The 19,895-nt window shown below is 39.4% G+C and overlaps 1 protein-coding gene across 1 annotated transcript in view; it reads left to right on the top strand.

The window, feature by feature from the left end:
• COL15A1 (collagen type XV alpha 1 chain) overlaps positions 1-19,895 on the top strand; it is a 196,740-nt gene that overhangs the window by 101,476 nt on the left and 75,369 nt on the right. The window contains exons 13-19 of the mRNA XM_036737445.1: positions 1,265-1,327; positions 3,383-3,418; positions 3,925-4,056; positions 9,326-9,394; positions 13,927-13,962; positions 14,079-14,162; positions 19,520-19,585. Coding sequence (XP_036593340.1) covers positions 1,265-1,327; positions 3,383-3,418; positions 3,925-4,056; positions 9,326-9,394; positions 13,927-13,962; positions 14,079-14,162; positions 19,520-19,585 — 486 coding nt within the window. The remainder of the gene's footprint in view (positions 1-1,264; positions 1,328-3,382; positions 3,419-3,924; positions 4,057-9,325; positions 9,395-13,926; positions 13,963-14,078; positions 14,163-19,519; positions 19,586-19,895) is intronic.

Below are 19,895 nucleotides of genomic sequence, written 5' to 3'. Positions count from 1 at the left end.
CAACATATTAATATTTCCTTCCTATTTACATGGCAAAAACACTGTCTCAGAAGGATCGCAATGGTTTATTCTGCATAGCTTTCAGCTCTTTGTAATCTTCCAAAACAATCTCCTCTTCTTTGCCCCTTTGTAATCAGAGCTTATGATCCATTTTTTATACCAACAACACTGGTACTTTGTCTTCCGCAGCTGATCCTATTTAATCAACTCTGAGTGCACTAATGTCACATGACTCAGTGTTTTAATGAATACTGACATCTGAAGCCACATGACCTGATATTTTACAATTGGACTTTTTTTTAATGAAGCAAAGCTGTTTTGCAACACAACCAAAAAAAGCAGAAAAGAGCTGAAAAGCAGTAAGAAATTACTCCATTTACAGATGGGATGAGAGCTGACAGTGTTTATGACAAAGATCCAAAATGTTCTGAAAGGGAGAAAAATGGGGGCAGTCTGTGATTTTTTTGCATATTATTGACACCCCAAACTCAAGAGTTTTTCACTTGTTTTTAAAATAAAAACCAAAGACTAAGTTGCCTTAAGCCAACCAAATTCTATTGACTACATTTCCCCATTTGGAAGGGCCCCCTAAGCTTCAATCATAAATGGAACTGATAGAAAGGTATAGCAGATCCCAAAGGGACAACTATCTTTATAGGAATTGGCAATTTTCTTTAAATAAAAATAGGTAAGGTTCAACTTCTAGGTTTTTCTCCCAAGATTCAACGTTTTGCTCGGTACCCAAAGAGATCTATTGAATCAGCTGTTTTCAGGATAGAGAACTATCCATCTCACAAACATTTGCCTCCAAACAATTTTTTCTACTGTCGTATAGTCACCAAAGCAATATTTTTAATTTAAACCTTTTAGCCAGTGGCTCCACATACTGTAGATGTGGCTGATGTTATTGTGGAAATAAAAACAGAGTAGCAAAAAGCAATGTAATGCAGTAGAAAGAGAACTAAATTTGTAGTTAAAGGTCCCGGGTTTCAATCTCAACTTATCTGGGTGAACTTGGATGAATTTCTTAACCTCTCTAGGTCTGTTTCTTCATCTGTTGGACTATATACTATCGCTAAGGTCTCTTACAGTGATTTAATGATTCTAGGTTTAAGCCCCCTACAGGCAAAATATTAAAATAGAGCGTTGAAGACATTGCACACCTTGGCAGGATAACTGATCTCAGACGTCTGAGGTGGGATCATAATGATTCCTTTCTTTTATAAGGGATGATTTGGTCTCATAAGTTGTTTTGATTCAATAGGGTCCTGATGGTCATCCAGGACTTGATGGAGATGCTGGCCTTCCAGGAATGAAAGGAGAAAAGGTAAGCTCAAGATCAAATGGTGGGTACAAATAAAACAGAAAACAAAAGAGGCTTCCAAATCTTGGGAATTTGGCAACAGTCTTGCCTGTAATAACAAATATAGTAATTCATATTTCTACAGGCTTTCGAGTTTACAAAACGCCTTCCTCTTAGCAACTGTGAGAGGTGTAGGCAATACAAACCAAAAGAACACCATATAAGATCAGAGCAGATGGAGATTACTTGTGAGAGGTACTATCAACTCTATTCCATGTTTCCTATATATGGAAGTTCTGAATGTGGTTTTTTAAAAGTTAAATCAATTCTATTTTCAAGAAAATTAAAGTTTTCAGAAGAAAGAAAAAGTCTGATTTTGTAGAATTGACTTCATAGATGCCATATTTTTTCTTGTAAAAGAAATATTACTTACATGAGCTTAATGCTGTCTTTCCACCTCCCAAATGCACATATTGTCTCCTCTCTCTCCTCCTTCCTTCCCTCCTCCCTCTTTCTCCCCTTCCTTCCTGTCTCTGTTCTCTCTCTTCCATTTCTTTCTCTCCCTCTCTCTTCCTCCCCCTCTCTCCATCCCTCCCTCTCTCTGTCTCTCTCTCTTTCTCTGTCCCTCCCTCTCTCTCCCTTTCTCTCTCTCTCTCTCTCTCTCTCTCTCTCTCTCTCTCTCTCTCTCTCTCTCTCTCTCTCTCTCTCTCTCTCTCTCTCTCTCTCTCTCTCCCCCTTCACTCTTTTTCTCCTTCCCTTCTATTTTTTCTCTCTTCCTTCCCTTCTGTCTTTTCTTTTCCCACTCTCCTATCTCTCAGCCCTCTCTCTTTTCCCCTCTCCCTTCTCTTCTCTCTCCTGGCACCACTATTTGCAACTCATTTCATGAGTATGAAGCTCAGTCTTTTCTATAAAATTAGGACATTAGACTAGAAATAAGGTCATGACCCACAGTTTAAGAAGCACTGCAGGGGTCACAAGGGGAAAAAAGTTTAAGAAACCCTGGACTAGATGACCATTAAGTTACCTTTCAGCATGAAATCTCTTGTCCTATCTATGTCCTTGTACTAAGGCATTTGAATGTAGCCTTAAGTGATTTCTGAAGAGACTTTTTCTAATCCAAGCAGATACAAAAGCCTTGTCAATTTAAAGAATCTGCAGACTCTACTCTCTAACAACGCGGCCTTGAGCGAGACTTTTCATCTGCATAGTCCCAGTTTTCTCATCTCTACTATGGAGAGAATAGTACTCGACTGCTTCACAGGGTTATTCTAAGGAAAGCATTACGTAAACTCTAAAGTGCTAGGTAAATGTGACTTGCCACTCAATTCAGTCACTTTGTAACAGGAAACTTGAATATTCTTACGTGTCTATATCACTTTAAGGTTTTAAGAAACCTCTCTTTACATACATGAGTTCCCTAGTGTCCCACCACAACCCTGCGAGATATGTGCTACGGGGTATTCCCCATTCACAGGTGAAGAAACTAAAGCTCAGGTCCATTGAGTGACTCTCCCATGATTACAAGCTAGTAAGCATCAGAATCAGGATTTGAATCCAAACCTTCCTGACAGCAGGACCAGCACTCCACATCATGGTCCGTGGTCCCCGTCCAGTGTTCTTTTCACTGTGCTCTACCACAGCTGGGTGAATTACTTTGAATTTCCCAGCATTTCTTGATGGTGAAGTCAGGAAGATCTGAGTTCAGCTACGGTCTCAAGTATGCGTTAGCTGTATGACCCTGGCCAAAGCACTTCACCTCTGTCTGTCTCAGTTCTTCATCTATAAAGTGGGAGTAATTATAGTACTTACCTCACAGGGTTGTTGTTAAAGAGCAGATGAGATCAAATTTATAAAGTGTTTAACATACTACCTGGCATATAGCAGGTGCTCAAAAAAGATTGTTCCCTTCCCCTCTCCTCCGTTCATTGTGGAATGAGAAATTGGATGACTCTTTTTCAGGGATTTTGTAAAGGTGGATGGTCCTCATTGAGTGGGAAGTTAGTTAGAAATCCTCAAAGATTCATAGCAACTCATTCTTTTATTAATATTGACTTAATTGGAATTCCTTCTATTTTTCAGGGTGAAAAAGGTCCTAATGGCTCCATTGGGGAAAAGGTAAAAGAGGGACATCTTTATAGACTAATTCTGAGATTTTCTAAAATTGTCATATGTTCATGATATCATTGCATATGTATCACAAGGATGAATGTCAAATGGAATGGACTCAGCTGTTCAAATGGATCTGTGATTTCATTGATTCAGGCGTTCCCCATAACCATGCAAAACACAATCCCCTCCATGTAGAGTAGCATACATAGAAAGACCTCACAAGCACTGGAAACAAAAATCGTAGGAAGACAATATACATGCAAGATTTGTCAGAAATATTTCTACAATTTCCTTGCCATCTCTTCCACAAATGTATTCAAGTTAATTTAAAAGTTTATCTACGAGTGAACATGGGAAAGACAATTCAGATATTCTATAAAATCAGGAAACAGCTATCATATAATTTATCAACTTAATTAAGTCAAAGAATGATTTTTCAAACCAGGCAAACATTACGTGGTTTCAGCGACTGATTTAAGCTCCTTTCAGTGCAATCAATCTTTACCTTCCAGGGTGACTCTGGAAAAAGAGGATTACCAGGCCCCCCAGGGAAAGATGGGGTTGTTGGGGAGCCTGGTCCCCCTGGCCTCCCTGGTCCTCCTGGACCCCCTGGAGCCAGCTGTGGAATGGGACTTGGATTTGAGGTAATCTTTCTGTTTTAATTATATATGCATGAAAGAATGATGAAATTTAATAAATAAGATTGATTTCAAGCACTCTGTTTTCTCACTTCTGATGTACTAGTACTGACTCGAGTAGGGTTTCATTTTCCTTAGGTCTTGCTCCCAGTATAGGTGCATCCTGCATAGCAAAGTTCTGGTTAGTTATTTGTGATAATCGTAAGGTCTCATCAGCTAATTCAACAAGTATTTATTAAGCACATACTGTATACAAGATTCTATAATGTCCCCAAATCCCAATAACAGCATTGGGCCAGTTGCCTGAAGCCAACTCCAAGTTAGCTCCAGTTTTATGTCTGAGCCCTCCCCACACCTAACCCTATTCTGCTTCATGGATTATGGCATGGTCTGACTGTAGGAAGGTTCTGGCTCTGCTCCATTCATCTGTGTTCACATGGAATGAGATGTCCCCAGTAGCATTGCTTTTTGTGTGACTAATTGCACACATTCTGTTATTCAGATTATGTTAGGTTTCCTTAATTTACAGATTAAAAATCTGCCAGTCAACTATTTATGCCACCAATTAACTACTGTTTTTATAGAAAAAGTAATCTTTGGGAACACAATATTTGTGGGTTTTCTCACTGTAGCCTTCCCAGAAACTAGTTGGATTAAAGTTGAAATAGGATATCAATTACCAAAACTAAGTGCTATCAGAATTCTTTCTATCTGTGGGGTGGTCAGCTTAGTTGAAATATGGAAAACTACTTTAAAAGGAGTAAATGTTCATTTACCTTCTGTGAGTAAGTGCCTTGTTCTCTTACAGTAGCTTGAGGTAACTAGGTGGTACAAAGGATAGCGTGTTGGACTTAAAGGGAAGAAGACTGGAGTTCAGCTTCCCTCAGACTCTTGCTGGCTATGTGACCCTGGGCAAGTCACTTAACCTTCGTCTGCCTCAATTTTGTCTTCTGTAAAATAGGACTAATAGTGGCATCTACCTCTGAGTTATTCTGAGGCTCAAATAAAATATAAAGAGGTTTGCAAACTATAAAATACTACATAAATCCTAGCTATTATCATTATTATCATTGTGGTGGGCCCTTAATTAAATTCTGTACTATATAATAGGATATTGAAGTCTTCTTCTAATGGCCCATTGCAGCATGAAGGTAGGCTCTGGTTTCTCCAAGACTATGTAATTTGAACTCAGGCTCCAACAAGTAGCACCAAACGGCTTGCTTGCTGTTTGTCCTTTGTTCTCAAAGAAGACCATGACACCAGGAAGATGATGCTACGGAATGTAATTGGATTTAAGTGAGGGAGGGCTATGCAAAGTCACTAGCCTCACTTTCTCCTCCAGAGCCATCTGGGTCCAGTGGCCAGATATAGATCAGGATGACTGGAGATGGCCCAGGATGCAGTGGGGATCCTTGGCCTTTTCAAGCTAAGGTCCTTAACAAGTTTCAGTTTGACTGAAGCAAAGCCTATTCAGTGATTAAGGTTTAACATTTCTTGTTAAGCACCAAACTAGATGAACTTCAACTGTGGTCCTACGGATGGATTGTATGTCTCTCATCTGAGGAAAAGCTTGGTTAAAGTTAGAGAGATTGGTCACTGTGTTATCTACCAGGTCATAGAGAGTTTGGTTTTGGACACAACCACTTATGAAGCTGTCTGCTGAGTCAGAGAGTTAGATATTCCAGTCTGCTTCAGGGGATGGAAGATACAGATGAATCGAAACACGAATCCTTGGGGCATCCAGACGTCCTAAGCCATTCCCTTGTGTCTCTCTTGAAAGGATGATGAAGAAATGAGAATTGTTTCCTTTCTTTTCCCCTACTTCTCCCTGGGCATCCAACCTTTAGACTATTATTATATGATAATTAGACTTAAGGACAGGGTACTATTCCCATGAGCCTCCATGACTGATAACCTCCATCCAGTAGTACCAGGGACAAGGGTTTTTAATATTACCATCCTCCAGGTTTGATTAAGGTTATAGAAGAATGGGACTAACCCATGTTCTTCACTTTAGTCTGACAAAATAGTACAGGGAATATATGAGTACAAGGGCTAGGTAGAGACAGAGCCATGTAGGGGCTGTCCAGGACACCTTTCTCTGCAGAATAGTAGTCAGAATAAAAAAATCTGGGTTCAAGCCCTGCCTCTGACACCTACCACACTTGATCTTGGGCAAATCATTTAACATCTCTGAACCTCAGCTTCCTTGTTTTTAAAATGGGGACAATGGTATTTGTAGCACCAACCTCACAGAGTTATTGTTTTAAGAAGAGTATTTTCAAACTAGGAGTAAATACTAGTGGTATTCATTTTTGTCTTTGTATTGCCGGCATCTTGAATAGTGCCTCACATGTAATAAATGCTTAATAAAGGTGGGTTAAATAGAATTGCATATTATTGCTAGCTGTCAGCATGGTGGTCGTTATCACGCTGTCTGCACCACCTAATCAACCTCAACCCCAAACATCACCCAAAGAGCCCCCGTAATGCCAAGGCAAGGAAGGAGAGTGGCAGGAGAAGGTGGGGAGAGGCTGGAAAAGTCGCCTCCTCCACACACTTCTGCTTATTCTAGATGTAAACAAAGACTGTTTGCTCAATTGTTTTATTAATAATATTATCACTTAGCTCTTTAAGGTTTGGGAAGGGCTTTACATATATTTTCTCATTTGAGCCTCACAACAACCCTATGAGGTAGGTGCTATTATTATCCCCAATTTACAGATAAGAAAACTGAGGCTGGGAAAATTTAAAGGACTTGCCCAGGGTTGCACAGCTACCAAGTGTCTGATGGAGAATTTTAATTCCAGTCTTCATGATTCCAAGTCCAATACTCCACCCACTTTGCTGTCTAGCTAAGGGAAAATTAAATGGAGGCCTATGCTTCTTCTCATCGGTACAAAGGTTGATCCAGTAGTTTATTTGGAATGAAAGATGCCATTCCAGCCCCTTACCTGGAGTATTCAGGGCATCTATTCCTGCTCTGCAGTTCTGCCCAGCCCCTGTGTTTAGAGTTGTATTGATACCTTCGCCTCTAAGACATCGCAGAGACAACTTCAGTACATGATAGATTGAGCTGTCATCCACGTGAGGACTCCTTCCTCCACTGGGTATCACAACCCATCCATGCCTACTCATCCTGAGTGATTCTTATCCATAGCCTCCCAATATCCCCACATGTCCTCCACAGAGGGACGATCCAGTGTGTTTAATGGGAGCTTTCTTCTCATTCTCTTGACATAATATCAAAGATGACGCACAATACACACACACACACACACACACACACACACACTTCAAAACACTTAGAAGGTGACTTGGTGGTGCAGTGGGTAGAGAACTGGACGTGGAGTCAAGAAGAATTGAATTTAAATTCAGCTCTAAGTCCCACTAACTCTCTGTGTGACCCTGGGCAAGTCACTTATGCTCTGTCTGCCTCAGTTTCCTCATCTGGAAAACAGGGATAATAATAGCACCTGCCTCTCGGGCCTATTCTGAGGATAAAATAAGACAACGCTGTAAAGCCCTCCATAAATCTTAAAGCACGTCACGAATGCTGGCTGTTATTATTGTTAACGATGATAGTGCCAAGGACAGCTGACATCCGGCCTCAAAAATCAATGTGAACATGAGTTATAATTATTTCAACTTCCGTGCCCATGCCAATGACTCCTGAATACGCCTGTCTCCCTCGATACCTCACTTGGGTCTGGTTCTGAATTTAGAGTTACTCATTGGCTGTCTCCAGCCAGGCGTCTGTCCTACGGACCCTTCTAGTGCAACATTGAGCGGCTTGAAACCTGAGTCACAGACTTGTTTGTGCCATCACCCGACCCTCGGCCACAAGGAAGGTACCACAGGTCACCCGACCCCCGGCCACAAGGAAGGTGCCACACGTCACCCGACCCCCGGCCACAAGGAAGGTGCCACACGTCACCCGACCCCCGGCCACAAGGAAGGTGCCACACATACCCACGGCATACACAATGCATGAGAGGAAGGGGAGATAGACACAACACAGATCATCCCTGGCCGCCTTTCCGCAGATCTGTGTCTTGAGCGATACACAGAGGGACATCCTCACATCTGAGGAGTCTCCTGGGAACGGCAAATCCTGCAGCAACTGCCTGACCACCAGAGGGTTTACAAACCTGCCGAAAGGTCCCACAATCGTAGGATCATAGATTAAATGCTGAAAGGAACCTCAGAGGCCGAGTCCAATCCTCCTCATTTTATAAGTGAAACTGAAGCTCAGAGCAGAGAGGTCACTTGCCTCTAGTCACACAGCTAGTGAGGGTCTGAAGCAGGATTCCACATCCGGTCTTCCCGACTCAAGTCTGGTGTTTTATTCACTCTGGCACCTAGTGGCCAATCTAATTGATTACTGGCAGCAAGAGCTTTTTTTCTTTCACAAATATTCCTGCTATATATTCCCTTTGTGCGCCAGTAATGGTAGGACAGAACAGACCAGATATGATGGGGAATAAAATGATTCCTGGCCCTAGTGTTGGGAATAAGGTTCTTAACTGGTTATAACTACTTCCCTCTAGTCTCTCTCCCCTCTCCAATCATCCTTCATGACAAAGACCTACTCATCTTTATTTTAATGAGTTTTATTGCTGCCTTTTATTTTTATATTACTGATATTTCTGGACATTGTATGCCCATGCATGTGCACGTACATGCATGCACAAATACACACACCCCTCCCAGGGTCCCTGGGGCTCACCATCTCATTCATCGGCTCTAAGACTTTCAGGGGCTACCCTGTATCTATCAAATAAATAGCTTTTTTAATGTAACGCTCAAGCCTCTCCACAATTTGTCTCCAACAACCTTTCTGTCCTTATCTTTCAACAATATCCCAATTTTTAGTCTTTGGTGAATGATTCATTTGAGTGATACAAGGATGTGTATAGGCATTAGACCTTTGATTTCCTTGGTATAAGGAACAAACTCCCTCTGCCAATGCAGGGCCACATCTTCCCTGTAATACATAGTTTATAGAGTTACCTAAAGCACTGAAATGTTAAATAACTTACCCAAGGTCCCATAATTAGTGTGTGTTGGAGAACTAAAACCCAGGTCTTCCTGGGTTTAAGGCCTGCTCTGTATCTGCTATGTCATGTGTCCTCCATATTCCAGGACTGGTCACCACAACTGATGCCTGTCACTGTTTCGCTGTCCCAGGCAAGACAATTTTGGAGAAATTGTAGGCCTGATCAATAAGTAGTTTTTATTGTTTGATTATATATCATTCTTTCTCTTTTCCTAGGATATAGAAGGCTCTGGAAGCATTAGATTGTTGAGTGAACCCAAAACTCCAGGACCAACAGTGCCAAGTGTAAGTTTATTTCTAAAATATGAATTCTAAGTGAACTGATCTCTTCAGAAATGGGATCTCTGTGCATTGGACTTGAGAGCTGGAGACAGGAAGCTGGAGAGAGGAGGGAAAATGGAGAGAAGGGAAAAGCCTTGGCTTTGTCCATAATTCACCAGTTATTGTAAATAACTTGCCTACTTTATGCCTCTACTTTCCCATCTGCGTGATTTCCATAATGCCTACTACTACCTCATAAAGGCATTATTATTATTTATGGGATGAGAATCCATAGAACTTTGAAGACCTAAATGAAAGGTACCATCTAATTTATGATGGGTAGATTGTCCAAAATGTACTCTAGCCAAAAAATACAGCTCTGTCTGTAGACATTAAATGAAGTGCTTTTCAAGGTGAAAACCGTACTCAGTGAACCAAGGTGCTTCTGTTTTTAGTTTCTATTTTCCTAGGGTTTACTCTCATATTTAATATACTTGCCCTTTATTGAGGTTATTAAATATTATTGGAAGAAGAATGACAGTGCAGAATACAAGGATGTAGGCACTGTTAACTGCCAGGAGGGATTTATAACCTCCATAAAGCAGAGAAGGCAAATTTTCATGGTAAACTATGAAGCAGAGTTTATTGGTCGTTGTCATCCCTTCTTCCCCCAGGGGGAAAACCATGTAAACAGTACATAGGGCCTGTGGACCATCAAGAACTCACACTCATATACACCACACCACTGGTCAATGGCTTTCCTGATAACTCTGCCATCACCAAGCTATTTTCTAATTAGGAAAAAAAAAAAACTACCAGGAATTGCTTGTAAACATCCCTGGCTCATACATGTTAATTAAACAATCCTGTCATTCGATCTGACCCCTAATTCCAGAAATGGCTCCCAAGCTCATAGTCTGGGCTGCTTAAGAAACTATCTATGATGTATCTGTTTCCTGAAAAGCAGACATGAGCTAGTAAAATTTAAGCGCTTATTTTAAGTGCCCCCGGATAACTGATCTGGATTGATGCCCCTTAGATCAGATACTCATAGATCAGATCTGATAACTTTCCTGAGTCCTGGGATAGGCAGGCTTTCTCTCTTTTTTTTTCCTTTTTCTCTTTCTCATCTGGGATTCCTCACTTCTAGCCACACAGAAGAGATGATCTAAGAAGGGACCCCACAATCAGGTAGGGCTTCTGAGCTAAGAAGCTAATCTCAAGAGTTGTTTCTAGCCTGATTCAGCAGAGATAACAAAACTGCTGCCAAGTGGCTAAGAACTTTTTTGCATCTGAAAAAGTGTATAAACAGTTGATCACCCCCAGCATAAATACCAGAGGCAATTCAGTGAAGCAGCCATCCCATCCATTGGGTAAGGGACCTATACAACCATGCCCTTAAACTCCCTGCAAAAAGTTCAAGGCCCTTTGTGGGGCATTTTTGACTAACTTCCTCCTTATCTTACGTTAGGGAAGTTCCCTTCAGAGTAGTCATTCTAGGCATCATATCTGTAAGATATGAAAGGATATGAACGTTCTTCACAGAGCAGGAACATTCCCCTGGCATTATCTACTGACTGGCTCTTCCCTTTTCAGTGTGGTGAATATATGCCTCTCACTCCTGGCCAGGTCCTGAAGTCCAAAGGTTCAGATACAGTTTAGCCTGAAAAAGAGAAGGTTTTAAAAGAACATATTCCTTGCTTTCAAATGTTTAGAGAGCTGTCACGTAGACAAGAATGAGACGCCCCATCTGGGGCTCCAAAGAATCAAACTAGAACCATAGGATGGAAATTACAGGTTTCGTTCTAATAAAAGAAAAAGGAGGAGGAGGAGGGGGAAAGAAAATGACATGATAAATTTATTATATATTTAAAAGGAATAGCAAGTTGAAAATAATAGATTTGCAGTTTCATGTTAGGGAAATGTTTGTTTTATTCCATAAATTAAAAATAAAATTCATTTTAAAAAGAAAGAAAAAGAAGAGAGGCATCAAGAGAGCTGGCTTTGGGACCAGCAAGACCTGGGTTTAAGTCCCACCTCTGACATATACTGGCTGTGTGATCCTAGAGCAAATTTGTTTAACCTCTCAGTGCCCAAGAATGAGGCACTATGAGTTAAAGAGAAGAGACTGTGATCTCCATTGGTAGAGGATGTCTCCAACTAGGAACTCCCTATACTGATGAAATCACAGGTCCGATAAAAACCAATATGGAAGTCATTTATGACAATTAATGCTGTCCAACAATGTACATTGACTTGTGAGTCAGTGGGTGCCCTGTCTGATGTTTTGATAGGAAGCTACTGACTAGGGCTGGAGAGAATAAGAGGCAGATATTGAAATGTCCAGTCACTAGAGGTCAAAGGCTAAGCTGGTCCTGAATGTCACAGTTCCTAGGTACAAGCCATATTTAGAGCTAGAAGAACCAAGCTTGGAGAAAAGCAGAATTTGTCACATTCCTAATGTTCCACCACCACCAAAACAAACAAACAACGCCGCACCACCACCCCCCCCCCCCGCCAAAAAAAATAAACTGCTATTGTTCGGTGTCCTCTATCTTACAACCGATTTTTCGAACCACAATATAGGACTTTTAAGTTTACCCCTTATTATATTTTATCCCTGTCAGTCATTTCCCAGAACTTTGTAAATATTAAAACACTATAAAATGTATACTATTACTATTAATTCTATCTTCCAACATATCAGCTATTGTCATCTTTGGATCACCTGCAAAATGACTTATAAAAATTATGCTATTTAAGTTCAGAAATCACTACAGGCTGGAGTGGTCAGAGGAAACTCCATGAAACAAGCTAGAATTGGAGAGTTGGGTTAGAGGATGGGGTGGGACAGAGGCAGATAAAAAGGGACCAACAAAGAGAATACCATGAACAAAGGGGAAGAGACGAGAATGGCATATCTGTGCGAAGGCAAATAAAGTTATCCAGAGGTGAGTGTTCACGTTGAGAACTATTGAATGATAGAGAGAGTGAGGCTATGTTGTGGATAGCCTTGAATATCCAATTTCTAAAAGATTTCTATAGGACAGCAAAGAGACAAAGCTAACGAGATGAAATGTGATGGATTTAAATACAAAATCCTGTATTTCAATTCAATAGAGGCAATGGAAAGCAATTAGACTATCTAATGAACAAAAGATAGACTTGAAGGAATTATTGTAAAGGAAATATTTATCTAGGTCAATGTTTATGTGGATTAAAGAAGATAGAGATTGGGAAGGGAGATGGGTTTAGAGAATATTGCAGTAATGGCTATGAAGACCTATGCTGGGGTGATAACTAGGAATGGAAAGGAAGAGACATCAGAGACGCTAAAAGTCAAAAGCCAATAAGCACTTATTAAGCACCTGCTGTGTACGAGACACATTGCTAAGTCCTGGCGATACAAAGAAAGACAAAAACTGACAAAGGCAAAAAAAAATCAACAGGATAAGCAAAAATCAAAGATGATTCTAAAGTTTTGAGTCTGCAGAATTCGGATAATGATATAGTCATTGATGGAAATGGGAAAGGGAGAGAAAGGGGTGTGCCTTGATAATATTTAACAATGAGCTCTGTGAAGAAAAAAAAATATGTGACCCACCTTCAAGTTTTAATTTCATTATTAACATTTTCTCCATCATTTTCTTAAGCCTAGACAACCAACTAATTAATAAATCAAACCCTCATTTGTGCTCTTTGTTTATTTCTTAGGTGTAAATGCTCACACTGAAAATTTAACAATTGGTTCTCACCAGCTCTGGCACACCTTTGGATGGAGAGGACCTAGTTTGGGAGTAAAGATAATTATGGACGTGGAACCATAGAAATGGAATCATAAAATCTTAGAGCTAGAAGATATCATCTAATCTAACTCCCACTCAAAGTAGAAGCCAAAATCTAGGAAAAGTGGTTATCCAGCTTTGCTTTATTACTTCTAGTGTAAGGGCAGCTAGGTGGTGCAGTGAATAGAGCACTGGCCCTGGAGTCAGAAGGACCTGAGTTCAAATCTGGCCTCAGACACTTGATAGTTACTAGCTGTGTGACCTTGGGGAAGTCACGTAACCCCCATTGCCCTGCCTTTCCCCCTTCCAAAAAAAGATCATAAATTGATTACTTCTAGTGTGAGAGAGGTCACACAAATTGTCTCATGGGAAGGGGCAAGACAAGACCATTGAACAAGTAGTTTGGCTGGAGCGTAGACTACATGAAGGGCAGAGGCATGAAATACACCTGGAAAAGAATACTACACACAGGTTGCTAAAGCCTTAAACACCAAGCTTAAGTTGTTTGTATTTGTCGTATAGGCAATGGAGAATCATCGAAGGTTTTTGATCTGGGAGGGAACTGGACAGACACATGAATTAGAAAGATTATTTTGGCAGATGTGGGTAGGATGGATTATGAAGAGGAGGTCTCATGTTAGATGTTTAAACGACCATTCCGATACTCCAGAAGAAAAGTAATGAGAGCCTGAAATAGAGGTATGGAGAAAGAAAGAATAACAGGTCTTAGAGAGGCTTTCAAGAAATCTATTTTTTTTTCATTTTCTACAGGGTCCAAAAGGAGAAAAAGGGGACCAAGGGCCTAAGGTAAGTTCACAGGTCCCAAAGTGATTGCATTTAATTCTGGCTATCATTTTGATTTACATTATGCAAATGTGAATTCAATGACTATTTTCTCTGACATCCTTTCTTTTGGGAACCAGGGTGAAAGGGGGCGTGATGGAAAAGGTTTAATAGGGCCACCCGGGCCACCAGGACCACCAGGAAGGACTGTTGCTGTGACCACAGTAAGTATCTCAGCCTCTTCATGTGATGTTTTCCTTCATTTAATACATACAGAAGTAAGCAAAGGTTTAAAAAAATTTTTTTTGATTCATTCATTGATTAAGTATTCATTGAGCATGGGCTTTCTACCTTTGGCAAGAAGATATTCGGAAGCCATCTGTTATTCAGTATTTTTTGCCTATTCTTTAAAATTACATTTTAAAAAATTAGCATGCATGTATTTTCTCTCTCTCCCACTTCCCTTCACTCTTTCTGGGGTGGTAGAGTGGTGGAAAGAAGGAAAACAAAACTATTTCGATCCTTGAGCTTTGGATCTTCTGGCTAGTTTGACCAGCCTTGAAAAACACTTGAGAGAAGGGAGGCAATAAGCTATAGAGAAAGCAGAATAGTGTGGAGGATGTGACAGGTTGGGTGAGAAGTAGCAGAAAGTGAGAACAATAAAGGAAAGGGAAAGAAAGAGAGCTGAACAGAATCATACAGATGACACTATACACTGTCCTTCACTGAACCATAATGCTCTCATCTCATCTTTAATAAAATTTAATAATCCCTGATTAGCACTCCCACCACGCAGAGTAATCAGAAACAGGGGAGACACTTCTGCCTTCCCTCCATTATTTTCCTTTCGTCTCTCAGGGCTTCTTAATCTGGAATCCAGAGATGCTTGGATAGATTTGGGGAAGGGCAGGGGAGGAGTCCATGAACTTAGATGGGAAAAAATTGCCTCTTTATTGTCACTAATGTTTGTTTTCCTTTGTAATACATGGTTCTGAGAAGGGGTTCATCGGCTTCTCCAGACCATTAAAGAGATCCATGACACAAAAATGGCTAAGAACTCACTTAACTAGATGTTCGTCTTTCTCCCAAGGTAGCCAAAAGGAAAGAATCTTTTTGTCGTCTTTAGCTTGTATTATCAGCAGTCTCTCATATTGTAACTGTGCCAATCTTTTTGTCGTCCTTAGCTTGTATTATCAGCAGTCTCTCATATTGTAACTGCTTAATTAATGTTCAATTTGGATTTGAATCAAAAGCTGGGTGTCAGTTCTGGCTGTCCTTATACCACCAGGTCAAGGAAAACCAAAGCTATCACTAAGAAGCTGTGAATTCTAGAATCATGTTGGGAAGGTACAGGGTCCAAGAAGATGATGGGCCATTGTCATCTAGATAAAATGAAGGCAGTCTTAGAAAGGAACTAAAAGGGAGGACATATAAAAATAAAGAGATGAGGTTTACATCAGGGCTGCTGAAGAGCTATTATAGAAGGGGGTAAGGGAGGCCCTGTCTGCTTTTTTACTGTAGCAGTAATGGGAATTATGGACATGACAACATGAATATAACTCTGTGATCTGTTGAAGTTACAAATAAGCCACCTTCTCTTCCAACAACTACGTCTCAGTGCCATTGCTAAGCTATAAGGTACAAATGCCACAAAGCATAAGCCCTGGGGTAATCTCTTTGATTCACCATAACCCAGGGAACTCCTCTGGTGAAAACAGTTCTCTTAGAGGTGAGCCCACAAACACCCAAATCTCTGAGATAGAATGGAGAAATAGGACCAAGAGATCTATACCCATCACAGTGACTTGCACATAATACATGCTTAATAAATGTCTATTTAATAAAGGAATGAATGGATGACTATTAAGAACAGAATTGAGCATGTTGTTTCAGAATCAAATTTTAAACCATTCACAGAACATGTCTAAAGTATTATATGGATCAGACCTATGATATTATTGGTTTGGGGAACTCCCAGTGAGGAAGCTTCCCAAACCAATATATATCATCAATTCCTGCTCTGCAACTTATGCTTTTAGAGATTGCCCTGGGGCATTTAGAAGTTATGTGACTTACCCAGTGTCACATAGACGGTATATGTTTGAGGCAGAATTTGAATCTAAATCTTTCTGATTGAGTTTGGCTCTCTATCTTCTATTAAAGTATAAAGTTATAAATTAGAAAAATGACATGGAGTGGGAATGGATGAAGGAGTTTATTCAATAATTTCAGATGACCAAATGATGTGCCAAGAAGTAAGTAAAGTAGAAGAACTTGAATAGATACATTACAAATAACCCCATATGTATCAATATCTATATATCTTACTTTATATTTTACAAAGTGTTTTCCACCTCACAACATTATGATAAATAAAATTTCTAAGCTAACAATGAATATTAAAGGAGTAAGAATGGAGTCACCATTGGAGATTAATGCAATTTTGAATAATGCAAAATTTGATTTAGTGTGAGTTATAAAGTTATGCCAGGTCACATTTAATGCAAATCAAAATTTGGTTAATGTGACATGTGTGAGTTAACATGTTTTAACATGCTTAACATCTAACATCAATCTTACATTTTGTGTGAATGGGATCACATTAATTTTAGACTACTTAACAAAATGGACAAAGAGGAAAATATTTCAGATGGATATATTGTTAAGTGTGCAGAAAAGAAGAGGATTTTTTATTACATTAAAACAGAAATTTATTGTAATTGAATTACATAAACCTATGTCATAGTAACTCTAAATAAAACAAGGTGTTGGAATGCCTACATCTATGGTACAGAATAACGTATAACATACAGGTGAAACAAATGAAAAAGATAACGTTGCATCAGCCTTTTTGTGGTTTGCAAACAACTATGAGGAGTAGAAGTATTACAGTGATAGAAATGGGCCATCCCTTAGATGTATTGATTGAGAACTGCAATCAAGAATGCATTCCTCTTAGCACAGCTGCCATTCAGACAAAAACATCAGGTTTATTTAGAAGAGTGGGAAAAAATTGAAGTGAAATGGACAGCAAAGAAATTGTCACTGCAAGTGTTGGTTGGCTCACTCACTTTTTAAAACTCAAGTTCGATTGCATAATGTTAGACTCCATATTCTGGGTGGCACAGTGAATTGAGTGCTGGGCTTGAAAGACTTAATTTGCAAATTGAGCCTCAGATACTTACTAGGTGTATGACCCTGGGCACGTCACTTACTTTCTGTTTGCCTCAGTTTCTTCATCTGCAAAATACAGTTTATAATAGCATCTACCACCCAGGTTTGTTGTGAGAATGAAATGAGACAGTGATTGTGGAGCACGTAGTGAAGTGCTATACAAAAGAGATTATTTTACTGTTTACTATTTAGAACCATTATTAGCACCACTGCTACTCTACTATTTCTATATTACAGTTGTTATTATTATCAGAGAGGTGACCATTATAGATGGCGGGTAAATGTCTCGACGTTTTAAAGAAAGTAATAAAAGAAAATGGATACTTTTAATGTGGATAAAACAGGCTTATTCTGGGAAAAGATGCTTTCTAGAACTTGTATTTCTAGGGAATGTTTCCACAATCTGGCTAGCAGCTTCTGTAGTGGTGTAAGATCCACCCACAGCCAGCACGCAGAAAGCTGCAAACAGCACAGGTTCTTTTGATCTGCTTAACTAAGGAAAGCAAGGTGAAGGGCTTGACAAGCTCACTTTAATCCAGCATACAGACAGCATTCGCTTAGTTCAGGGGAAAAATCCAGCACCCTGAACTTCAGACCAAAATACAAACAAATTACAAACATCAACAGACAGACTTTGATTCAATCCCAACACATAGTTACCAGAGTTCAACAGTCTCAGCATCCGGGTTTACAAGCTGGAGGGCTCCTTAGCTACAGCTGCCTGGAGTCTCCTCATCAACAACGTCTCGAGAGCCCTGCACAAATGGCTTTGTCCTCCCTTCTTATAGGGCTTCAGACATCATCAAACGTCATCTGAATGGTGATTGGTTCTTGAGTTGGCCCCTCCCCTTAGGACCCTGGGAGGTTCACATCCACAGAGATTAGGTTAACACCTAATAGGGCATGGCTCTGGAGTTAGCACTTCCCCTTAGCCAGCCCCACCTTGGGCCCCACCCCGGTCACCAATCCACACCCACATAGGTTCCACAACTAATAGGGGTTTGGGCCTGGGGCTTAGCACCTAGTAAGGCTCAATGAAATACACTGAATTACTCAAAACAAAAGCCAAACTCTTCAAGGGCACTTGTTGAACTAAGTGCTAAGGAGCCCATTTTGCTTACCAACACAGGGAAAAAACTCAAAGTGGATTTAAAATGTCTAAGGATCACCTAATATGCTTATTGGAAGACAATGCAGAAGAGCATTTTAGACAACAGCAACAAAAAAAAGGCCTTGCTTATCAGTCTTGAAATCCTTTTGCTGTGAGACCACAATTACTTCCAGTTCTTTAGGGTCAAATAAGAAACCATGGGTGATCAAAACTATTTTTGAAGGTTGGTTTTCTAGTAATTTTGGCCCAGCTATTGAAATAGATTGCAAGAAAAACAATCTTGAGTTTAAAGCATTGCTGATTTTAGATAATGCCCTAGGTCATCCAACTTTACTTGGTTCATTATATAAGAATGTGAAAATGTAAATTTGCCAAGATGTAGATAAAGCTCTCTGTACGTACCAGTGAATCTGAAGATTTAAAGAAAGAAAAGACAGTTCAGCTTATGCTGCTAAAGTATTTTAAATGGCATGACAATAATGATGCTTTCATCTTATTATCAGTGTAGATTTACCTTTAGGTAAAATATTCAGTAATTTTTATTTTTTAATTTAAAAAACTATTTTCTATAAATATATTACCTCATTATAAACAAATCAGAAATACTTTTCTTATCCTTTGCTAATGTTATATTAATAAACATAAAAACTTATTTTAAAAATTTTCATTACCTATTTCTATTGTGCTGGAACAGTGATCATATTTTACATATTATTACAATTTCATATGGTGAGAATTCAAACAATGAGGCCACTTCATAGGATTCATTGCTTGCACACATCAGGACTTATATGTAACTAAATAAGAATGAATTAAAAAACGATGAGAAGAAATTTAAGAAAATGGAATACCTGAGTTGTTTAAAAGAATAAAGTGGCATCAACGAATCAGCAGTGACTCATAGTATATTATTGGAAGTGCATTTTTTTATAAAATTGAATTTAATTAAAATAATGCCACAGACAAAGCAAAAAGAAGCAGCTAGATCACCTACTGGATAGAGTTCTGGACTTAGAGTCAGAAAGACCTTAGTTTGAATCTTGCTTTGTGCATTTATTACCTCCATGATCCTGAGTAAATTACTGAGCAAATTTTCCAGGCCCCAGTTTTCTCATCTGTAAAATGTGGATAATAACAATCCACATGTCATAGTGTTGTTATGAGGTGAGATAGTAAGATAATTAACATAAAGGTCTTCACAAACCATAAAGCACAATATAAACATTTGTCATTATTCTTATTAGCAAAAAAAGGAAAATGTACCATATTCTTATTCATTCTGCTTTTCTTTCTTAGGCAGTTCTCAATGGCCCTGATGGAATGAAGAATATTGCTGAACTTCCTGAACTAATTGGCCCACCGGTAAGTATAAAAAATTGTTGCAAATTCAGCATTCGTGTTCAGATGTTCATATTCAATGTAATGTACCAGGGCTTAAGAGCTATGATACTCAAATATAACAGAGTTCTAGGACTGATCACCTACATGTGGCCTAATTGAGAACATTATCCCCATCTACCTGATACTTGGCTTATTACCTTATTCAGTCTTAACCCGGACTTTAAGGAAATCAAGGACTATGTTCTGATATTTCCTCATAAATTACTAAGATCACAAAATTTCTCATAATCATTTAACTCAGCTCCCATTTCAGTTTTTTAAAATATTATTT

This window comes from Trichosurus vulpecula, chromosome 9 (genome assembly GCF_011100635.1).
Source record: "Trichosurus vulpecula isolate mTriVul1 chromosome 9, mTriVul1.pri, whole genome shotgun sequence".
Taxonomy (NCBI): domain Eukaryota; kingdom Metazoa; phylum Chordata; class Mammalia; order Diprotodontia; family Phalangeridae; genus Trichosurus; species Trichosurus vulpecula.
This window is presented reverse-complemented; position numbering and strand designations above follow the sequence as displayed.